The sequence below is a fragment of the Nematolebias whitei genome, chromosome 8, assembly GCF_014905685.2.
Source record: "Nematolebias whitei isolate Nwh7 chromosome 8, NemWhi1, whole genome shotgun sequence".
Lineage (NCBI taxonomy): Eukaryota > Metazoa > Chordata > Actinopteri > Cyprinodontiformes > Rivulidae > Nematolebias > Nematolebias whitei.
In genome coordinates, this window is record NC_056505.1 from 11,719,590 (window position 1) to 11,730,639 (window position 11,050).

Genomic DNA, 11,050 nt, shown 5'->3' on the forward strand with positions numbered 1-11,050 from the left:
TGGGCAAGACACTGAGCCCTTCATTGCCTCCGATGTGTGTCCCATCGGTGTATGAATGTGATAAAGCACTGATTAGTCTCTTTAGAATGATTTGTTCAATTAGCTTTATAGGCGCTATACAAGTACAGTCCATTTACCATCATTTCTCTCTATAGGAGGATCTTATCTAAAACGCTGTCACGAAAAATAGTACAGCTCCTTTCAAAGTATGCTAGGCCTTTAATTTTGTTTAATTGTTGCTTATATAAGGTTTGTAGTTGAAGTGACCTCAGCTCCTGAGTGAGAGCAAACCCTGTATGGTAGCAGAGACTGGAACAGCAGCAACGTGCAAAAGAAAGTCCAGTAACTCTGCAGAGACTAAGACAAAGACAGCAGTCAGGCAGGGCCAGGTTTTTAGACCAGGGCAGTTAAACACACACAGGGTGACCCTTCAACTCGTGCACACCCACGGGAAAAAAAAGCGATCGAAGACGGCAGGATGGAGGCGTTTCACAAAAGCCTTTTCTTAGTGTCCGAGCCTGAGGCTGTAAGGCAGAACCTAAAAATTCTACATAAACACAATTATTAGTCGTATAAACACCTGGGCTGATTTATTAGATTGGAAACTAATTATTTATTCATGGTGAACTTTCTCCTGTGACATAAGCTGCGTTTTAAACACCCCTCTAAACAAATGTCACTTTGAAGAGAGCAGAGAGAAATGAAGATCAAAATAAAATAACAATCCTAGTCAAAAAGGATTACAGCGCAGGGTGGTGGTATAACAGCCGAGACACAATTATTCAGAGATTAAAGCAGTTGTTCACCACTCTGAGTCAGGACACCTGTGATCCAGAGTCCTTGTCCAAGCATCACATACCCATCGTGATTATGTTTTAATGCCAAACAGCCCAAAAGCCAGAGCGAGCGCTGATGTGTTCTCACAGTGGAGAAATAAACTGGCGGCTGCGCACACCTGAAATCACATTTCTCATTTCACACGGGCCTGTGCACCACAGACAACCACTAAAATAAAATGTCTGCGTCCACTTGAAGAACATTTGGCGAGTTGAAAACAGTTCGTACATCTCTGCTGTTTTAGCTCCTCAGTGGAGGAGAGCAGACAGGCGGAGCGTCTAATATTTTCCGATGTCAGTCAGAATTACAAAGCAATAACATAGATAATCTCGCAGAGGTTTATGGTGAAAGATGAGGAAAAGAGCACTGGAGTGGAGCCATGACATGGCCGTGGCAGTAACATGATCTCGAGTTCGACTGTCTCTCCATCCAATACACACAAAGTAACTTTGCACGCAAGCAAAAAGCCCTTTTACCACCACTGTGGTTTCATTTTTTGCTATTTTCAGCAACGGTTTGCTCTTCCTTGTAGTGTTGTAGTACTTGAGACTGGTCTAGCCCACTTTTTGATGGTCTTGGTCTCCTCTCGGACTCGAATGCATTTGGTCTCGATCTGGTCTAGGTCTAGGACATTGAGGACTCTGGATTTTATTTCAAGACCAGTCAAGACCACAACTGTGGAAATATCACTAAACTGCCAGAATATTGTCCAGTTTATTTGTCAACATCTTTGTTTTTACTGGATGCAAAACGAACTGGTTCAAATCCAAATGATGATGTGACTCATTGCTAAATATATCTTTTGTTACCGCTGTCACGCCCACCCCCTTTCATTTGCACGTGGTTCTGTACTAACAGAACAATACAAACAACAGAACGCAACGTCGAACCAGGGGTGAAAGTAAGCCGGTACGGTCAGGTACTGCGTACCACGAAAATATTCTGCACCGGTACGCAGTAACTGGAAGAGAGGGGAGCGTCTGTCTGCTGTAAAGCCTCATTCAGAACCAGTCATGGCTGCACTTTGGATCAGAATAGATTTGCTAGCAATAAGCAGTCTAAAACACGACTTAATCAGTTAATAAATAGCTTTTATTTCTCATTTCAAATTGTTTCTGAACTGTTCGTGCTCTGCTGGAGCCTCAATTCTCTACCGTGGTGAAGTTAGTTTTACGTTGGACGATGGACATTTGAGCTCCGTGGCTTCAGTGGTGTGTTCCTCTCGTTCAATCCGAAGCAGGCAGTCTGATTTCAGTCAGCTGCGCTCAGTCTGCCCCTCCTCCAAGACGCAATGGTTCACTTAGGGACCGTCAACAAATCACTAAACCAAACACTTTTCAGAAACAAAAATTAATATATTTTACATCATTTGACCCATTGACACGAAACTAATGTTTAACTACTCTAATGGACCTGACAAACAAGACACCATCATTTATGTATAATTTTAAAGCATTTTATAATTAGTTATTGAGCAAGAACCATGATTTTTGAACAAATAAATCATGTAAAATTATAAAATGCTTTAAAATGGGAAATAAATGAGGGTGTCTTGTCTGTCAAGTCCAGTAGAGTAGTTTAACATAAGTTTTGTTTCAGTGGGTCACATGACATGAAAATTATTGTGCAAAACCTACTGAATGTCTGATTTCTTTGTTATGTAGCTTTGAAAATTAAAGTTGAAGTATGTAACTTGTATAAAAAATATTTTTTATAAAAGTTACTTTTTTTTTTCATATTTGTTAAAACGGTCACCATGTCATGACAGTATGGTATAAGGCAGATAATCTGTGAAAAGGTTGAGCTCCAAGACTTGAGGTCTTGGTCTCGACTTGGTCTTGGACCCCAAAAGTCTTGGTCTCGTCTCGGTCTTGGTACACTCTGGTCTTGGTCTTGACTTGGTCTTGGGTCAGGTGGTCTTGACTACAACACTGCTTCCTTGACTAACACTAAAGCAACAAACATATACACCAAATTACCACTTGATTTGTGTTTAGCTGCCTTTAATAGACAACTGAATCTGTGTGACAGTTAAAGGACTAACACTCCTCAAAGAAATGCATATCTCCCGCATACTCACAACCAAATTTTATGTTTTTGACTTGATATGACTTTTTATGTTAAAAAAGGAGTTATAGCCACTTTGGTGAAATCTTGAAAAAAATGTTATTTCTGTTAGCACTCAGTATGTGTTGTAAATGACTCTCACATCAGATTTTATCTCAGTATCTGCTTAATTTTCCAAGTTATTACTACCTGTGGTGGCCATCTTGAATTAGTTTGACTCTTAAAGTTAATCAGTTTTAGATGCATATGTACTGTAATAATTACTTTCAGAGAGTATTAATAACATCTGAGCAGTTTATTATATATATTATTTTGCTAATAAACAAACTGGGTTGACACAAACAAGTAAGGCTAAAGTATTGGGCAAAAATACTGTCTAATGTGTAGCTCCGAGCATGTGGAGATAATCAGCTACTATCACACCAAATTTTAAAAATATTTATAAAATTGACTGAGTTATTGCCATTTTTATGTTGGCTAATACTGATTAGCTGGGGCGGCCATGTTAAATTGGATTAGTCCGAAGGTTAATAAGTGGTAGATGAACATCTAACGATTACTTTGAGAGTTTCATAGAAATCTGTCCGGATGTTCATGAGATAGTTTGCTAGCAAACAAAGCATACACTCCAGAAGTTAAGAGCAAAGTTTTAAAAACATCTTCTGCGATCAATTAGCACCCAGAGTATGTGTTGGATTATATTAGCACACCTATGAGGCTCAAAACCTGTAAAATTGGTTGAGTTAAGCTGTTTTTGTGTTTAATAAGATTGGCCAGCTGTGGGGGTCATCTTCAGTGGGGTTAACTCCAGAACTTAATCAGTTGTACATGAACATTAAAATGTTTTTTTTTATTTAAGTTTCATTAATATTCATTTTCTAGGTCATGAGATTTATGCTTAAGATAGGTTCAAACACACACAGAGAGATTAACATCATCACCCTGTTGCCTTCAAAATGTTTTACTTCCTCTTTGAATTACAACAGAAGTTCACCACTTGTCAAATGGGTTCAGTCTCTGATCAAATAAAGTGACCCAAAGCTCTAAACCTGACCATCAGCCTCGAGTGGACATCTGACATTCCCCAACAAACTGTCACATATCAGATGACATCACTGCCAAAGATGCAGCTATCTGACTCCGAGCCGCTGCAGCAGAGGCCTGTGAGGAAGAATGTGTGATGGGAACAGTCTAATTTTAACTTTATTGTTCCGTAGTGAGTAGTGAAACTTATCTACCAAGAGAAAAGCCGGTAGTTTATTCTCATAATCTAGAAAACAGTTCAAACTGACTCAAACTCTGTACATTCAGGATTTAAAACATATCAGAAATCTCATTCAAGGATGTTTTAGTCCGTAAGTTCAAACATCAGTATGAAGACTTCCGTTACCTTTTTTCCCCGTCTTCCTGCATATTCTCATCCTTGGAAATGAAGGCCAGGAGTAGTTGAAAGGAGAGTCTGAGTCAGAATCCATGACGTTTGATCTTCAAAAGAAAATCTTCATCCAAACAGCTTAAACTGTCCAGAACCGGAATGAGCGGAGCCTCATTTTACATCCCACATGGCCGAACGGAGTCCAGACGAGCTGCACAGCTTATTACTTTTGTTTTTCCAGAGCCTCTGACACTTCAAGAGTGAGCCAGCATGTTCCCCTGTCTCTCCCCTAAACCACCCCTCCCCCTAAAATCCTTGCCTTCCCCCCTCCTCGACCATCCAAAAGAGCTGCCTTTGCAGCCTCTTTTTTCCTTCTAAATTTCTCCTCTTTTTCTACCACTTACTCCTGTCCTTCTGACGTCCTCTTTTCAAAACAGAGTCAACTTTTGGTCTCCCTTCGTCTCCCTCAGTCACTCCATCTCCCACACTCAAAACTGAGCGGGTGGGAGAGATATCAACACATGCTGACAGGAGCAATGGGGGGAGGAGGAGGAGGAGGTTACTGACTGCCGGAAAGAGTGACTGAGAGGAGAGAAGCAGGGAAAGATCAAGTCGAGCATAGGAGCGACTTCTGAATCTGCAGCGAGGACAAGCACAGAGGCAGAGGTGAGTTTCAAACAAGAGGAATCATTTGAGATCATCAGAGGGATGCCACTCTGCTCCACCTCCACAAGCCAGCAGAAGAGTCCAACCCTGCCACATGTGAAGAGTTCTCACTCAGTCCTTTCTCTCATTCATTATATTTGAACATGTCAAAGCTAAGCTGAGAGGGGAAAGAGGGTGAGGTTGTGGGGGGTGGCAGACTGCCAGGTCAGCAGCCTCACCATGGAGACAGCCGTGAGAGCTGCTGCTGTTTTCTTTTTTTCTTCCATGTTGTTCCTTTCCTATTTTTTTTTTTTTTTTTTTTTTAAACCAACCTGCAGGAGTACAGTACACTACTCTATTCGCAGCAGCGTGGATAAAACTCAGCGGACAAGGTAGCAAAGAGAGTTTAAGAGACGAATCGAACTTTGGCATTGCACAAAGAAGGCCAAACATGTTCATAAATGCACATAAATTTAGGAATGTTATAAATAAAAGAGATGAAAATAGGATGAGACGGCTTTTGTATGGAGAATATACGCCGAGAAAAGAAAGAGCCACACTGTGACTGTAGGAAAAGGTTTTAGGGCATGGAGAGCTGGTGGAGGATGTTGGCACTGTACGAGTGAACATTAATGCCTTTGTGGGGTCTGTGTGAGGTTTAATCCTATTTTCCATTCTCCAATTAGATCCCTCACTCAGGGTCTCGGGGGGCTCTTGTTGTGGTGTTGCATTTATCGTTTCTTGTCGCCCTGCCAAACTATCCATATCATAAATCCCGTTTCTCTCGCTCCGTCTCTTTTCCACCGTTACATGCGTGGTTTTTAACACTCCTCCACTCTTCTCTCCTGGGGGATCTCAACAGGCAGCAGGAAAACTGCATTCAGCAAAGCCCTGGCAACCCCCCATTCAGACACAAACGCCCCCTTTTTAAACTCCCCTTTACTCTTCGCCCCCCCTTTAAAGTATTTATCCCTTCAGCATTCTTTCTCTCAAATGAATGCACACACACTAAAAACACTTTCACTTACAGCGGCCTTCTGTCTTTCTGCAGCTGAGCTGAGCAGAAGAAGTAGCTTTTGGTATTTGCTCACCAAAGTCACAATAAAACGCAGACCTGGAAGAATGGTGACGGGGTGCCTGGGTGTGCATGTGTACTTATTTGGGTGCAAGCGTGATTTGTGGGTGGAGTATTTTAATATTGGGGCAATATGTGGGCAAAATGGGAGGGAAAGGAGGTCTAGACATATATATAAAATTTCAATAAATCCTCCATGGGGGATTGCATTTGCTATATCCATAAAGTTTCAGTAAATTGAACTGGAGAAAGGAAGGATGACATCAAGCAGACAGGGGGAACATGACGAGTACGTTCGAAATTCCACATCCCTTGCCGAGACCCCCAGCTACACAAGTTGTGTCTGTCTATCCGATGACGCAGAAGTTGGAGTTAAACAGCCATACTGCATGTGTTAACAAACAGACGGACTTTAGATATGAGCGCCTTTACTTCACGGAAAATGGAAAAACCTGCTGGTCACTCACTCGTGATGCCTGGCAGCTCTGGAATGTCTAATGAAGAGTTTAAAGTCTTCCAGGGTCAAATGTGCGTCATTATTCATGCATAAAACCTGAGTCACTCCCAGTCGCAACTGTCATTTACAGACACAATTCTGAAAATGCCGTGACGTTATGGAAAAGGTAAATAAAAACAGAATGCAATGAATTTGTAAATTATGAAGCCATATTTTAGACCCAAAGGTACATAGTAAACATATCAAAAGTTTAAATTAAGAAATGGGACTTTTATGAATTTGATGGCAGCAACACAGCACAAAAAAGACAAGACAGAGCCATGTTTACCATGTGAAGACGGTTGTGAAGACGGTTGTGAAGATGGGAAGATTTGAGTTTCAGTTTAACTTTGTTTATTCTTTTATTATACTGCGTTCAATAAAGTTATATATATATAAATATTAAAACAAAAGCAAGCAGAAAAAAAGGAACAGAAGTAAAGTATATTTACACGTTCAAAGGAGTGGGTAGAAGTATAAACTTACTGTTACACCCACCCCTCTTACAGCATCATCCAATAATTTACTATTCATGGTAACTTGTTTATAACATTCTTTTTTAGTTAGTAATTTATATATACATATCTATAACTGATACAATGCATTCATTTTTGCATGCCATTACGATCAAGCATCAATAATTTTTAACATGTTAAAATGTTTTCTAGATCAATATACCATAATGCAGTAATAACTGAAAAATTCATTAATTAACATTGATAATAGCAGTAATAACAGTCATTATTTCCCATATTGATATGCAGTAATGATCATCTTTTTAAATGATGTTTTAAATTTACATATTTTATATTTATATATTTGATATATGGGATCGTCAAGGCCTTCCCAGTTTTTTGTTGAGAAAAGTTATTCTGAAACTGTTCCACAATTTTAGACAGTTTTTTGGTGAACCTCTTCCCATCTTTATTCTGAGCAATTCAGCCTCGTTAAAATGTTCTTTTTATAACCAGTCATCTTGCTGAATTGTTGCCAATCAACCTAATTAGTTGCAAAATGTTCCTCCAGCTGTTTCGTATTATTTTTATGGTCCTTGCCTTGTCTTTTTTGTTGTTGCTGCTGAAAATGGAACAACTTCTTCAGTATGTTCCATTGCAAACAAAACAGGTTTATGAAATTGGCAAATTATTGCATTCTACTTTATTCGCATCTTATCAAATGTCTCAACTTTTTGGGAATTAGAGCTGTAGTTTAAATAATTCTGACGGTTTTATTTTATTTAAAAAATTTAAAGGGGTTAAATAAGGCCACGGGGGGAGGTAAATAGTGAACGGACTGCACTTACCGTATGTATCGCCTTCTATCTAATCAAGGTACTCAAAGAACTTTACAGCACAATCTGTGCCCTCATTTACCCATTCATACAGTAATCTGCTATATCTCTACAAAGCTAATGTGAATCTGTAGAGACTCATCAGTGCTTTACATTCATACACCGATGGGACACACATCGGAGGCAATGAGGGGTTCAGTGTCTTGCCCAGGGATAATTCAGCATGTGACTGCTGGTGGAATTGAACCCCCAACTTTCCCACTGGAGGATGACTGGTCTAACAACTCAGCCACAGGGAGGGTTATTAAATACTAAACAAAAAATATGCTAATTCTGTAAAAAGTACACACTGAGTACACATTTTATCAGAGGAAACTACACCGCTCACTGAGCATTGGGATTAAAAGATGTCCGGTGCCAAGTACTATTAAGCCTGAACTTGTAACCACAACATTCTTACACCAAAGCATCAGTCTTCCCTGCAGCAGTGCAGGCCAATCATTAATCAACAGGATGTTTCCACTCTCAGAAATTTTCAGTCTATGGTCCAGAAACTGATCAGAGCAAAGCCACATTCAGGCTTAATCTCATTCTTCTGTCACTCCTGGCAGAAACTGGAGGACTCTGGGTTTTTCTCAGCGTGTCACGAAAGATTTCTCTTTGGTGAAACAAAAACTGTAAACACAGAGTGACAAGAGTCCAAGAACTCCAGATGAGGGTTGGGGGTTAAGACAGGTCAGGGGCTTGAAATGTGATCTTACAGTCAGCTGGGATTGCAGTCAGACATGGTTGAGAATCAATGTTGAGTCTTAAGTTTTGCTCAGGAAAGAAAATGTTTCCTCATTTAATGACACGCACACACACACACACAAAACCTGCTCCTTGAATAACCTGATCTGAATAAAACACCACCTAAAACAACAACGATCACTTTCAGTCAGCTCTAAAATTAAAAGCCACATCTACAAACAGTCCTGCACAGAAAGTAAATCTTAAAATATTTACCACAGTCAGACCGCGATGAGTCGTCCTCCGCGTCGTCCTCATTCAGAATAAACATCAGCGGCTCCTCGCAGTCCTCGGAGAAGAAACTGGGAACCTTTCGGAGAACGGCATTCACATCATCAGAGTGAAACATTTTGCTTCAAGCATATCAGACGACAAGTAGAACTAAGTAGAAAAACACACGTGTTCGCTACTGGGGCGCGTGAGACAGATCAATTAGTTAACCATCTGTATCACATAAAACGGATTCTATTGGATGGCCGGAGTCATGTGCCACACCTGTCAAAACATTAAACACACATTCAGCTGCTCACAGAGTCAGCTATTCTTCGCTGTGAGCAAGGTGCCAACTCCAACACCTGAACAATGAGAGTCAAAACAATACAGAGCATTGAGCTCCTGTTCAAAACAAAACTGTAGTTTTCAACATGCTGGTCCAGAAGTTCATCAAACAAGACATTTAAAGACCTAGCATTCCACCACCTTTAATGCCAGAGAAATAACATAATTGTAGCTGTTTTGGTCAAACCTTTAAAGAATAACTACAAAACATAACTACATTTTAGCTCAGTACCAGTAAAATTAACTGAGTTATAGCCATTTTTGTAGATTAGCTCATTTTGAATCAAATGGACTCCAAAAGTTCATCAGCTGTAGATGGACATCCAGTGATGGCTGACAGACACTTAAACACAAACAGACATGGACAGAAACATAATAAATATTAAATTCAGCTCATTTTTACTATCCTACGTTTAATACTCACGTTGTCTTCAGCAAAGTTTTCTCCATTTATGTCAGAATAGGGTGCTGAAAGAGGAGAAGGCAAAGTCATATGAGGCCAAGCAGCAGCTATTAAACTTCAAAAGAGACTCCATGAGTGCAGATGGAAGTCAGTTTTTCACGATTCATAGTCTTTTCTTTTAATAATCTCGGAGGACTTTTACTGTGCATTATTTATATACACAAGTGCTGGTCATAAAATTAGAATATCATGAAAAAGTGGATTTATTTCAGTAATTCCATCCAAAAAGTGAAACTTGTATATTATATTCAGGTCTCTCTTGTAAATGAGTCCTCGAGGCTCAATGGGATTTACCTGTATAAATAAAGGTTGATTGATATTCATTCATTACACACAGACTAGTATAATTCAAATGTTTATTTCTTTTAATGTTGATGATTATAACTGACAACTAATGAAAGCCCCAAATTCAGTATCTCAGAAAATTAGAATATTACTTAAGACCAATTTAAAAAAATGATTTTTAGAAATGTTGGCCAACTGAAAAGTACAAACATGAAAAGTATGAGCATGTACAGCACTCAGTACTTAGTTGTGGCTCCTTTTGCCTGGATTACTGCAGCAATGTGGCATGGAGTCGATCAGTCTGTGGCACTGCTCAGGTGTTATGAGAGCCCAGGTTGCTCCGATAGAGGCCTTCAGCTCTTCTGAATTGTTGGATCTGGTGTATCACATCTTCCTCTTCACAATACTCCATAGATTTTCTATGGGTTTAAGGTCAAATGAGTTTGCTGGCCAATTAAGAACAGGGATATCATGGTTCTTAAACCAGGTACTGGTAACTTTGGCACTGTGGGCAGGTACTAAGTCCTGTTGGAAAATGAAATCTGCATATCCATAAAGTTGGTCAGCAGCAGGAAGCATGAAGTGCTCTAAAACTTCCTGGTAGACGGCTGCGTTGACCTTGGACCTCAGAAAACACAGTGGATCAACACCATCAGATGACATGGCACCCCAAACCATCACTGACTGTGGAAACTTGACACTGGACCTCAAGCAACATGGATTCTGTGCCTCTCCTCTCTTCCTCCAGGCTCTGGGACCTTGATTTCCAAATGAAATTCAAAATTTACTTTCATCAGAGAACATAACTTTGGACCACTCAGCAGCAGTCCCAGGTGAGACATTTCTGACACTGTCTCTTGTTCAAAAGTGGTTTAACACAAGAAATGCAACAGCTGGAACCCATGTCTTGCATATGTCTGTGCGTGGTGGTTCTTGAAGCACTGACTCCAGCTGCAGTCCACTCTTTGTGAATCTCCCCCACATTCTGGAATGGGTTTTGTTTCACCATCCTCTCCAGGGTGCAGTTATCCCTATTGCTTGAACACTTTTTTCGACCACATCGTTTCCTTCCCTTCGCCTCTCTATTAATGTGCTTGGACACATATACATACATATAAATATACATATACATATACATATACATATACATATACATATACATATATATA

The 11,050-nt window shown here is 40.0% G+C and overlaps 2 protein-coding genes across 2 annotated transcripts in view; both read right to left on the reverse strand.

The window, feature by feature from the left end:
- The window catches only part of tmem8b (transmembrane protein 8B), a 1,109,927-nt gene that overhangs the window by 967,834 nt on the left and 131,043 nt on the right, over positions 1-11,050 (reverse strand). The window lies entirely within an intron of this gene.
- The window catches only part of LOC119413847 (rho guanine nucleotide exchange factor 28), a 47,813-nt gene that overhangs the window by 24,297 nt on the left and 12,466 nt on the right, over positions 1-11,050 (reverse strand). Inside the window, exons 8-9 of the mRNA XM_037680913.1 lie at positions 9,558-9,601; positions 8,792-8,885 (exon numbers count right to left, since the gene is read on the reverse strand). Coding sequence (XP_037536841.1) covers positions 8,792-8,885; positions 9,558-9,601 — 138 coding nt within the window. The remainder of the gene's footprint in view (positions 1-8,791; positions 8,886-9,557; positions 9,602-11,050) is intronic.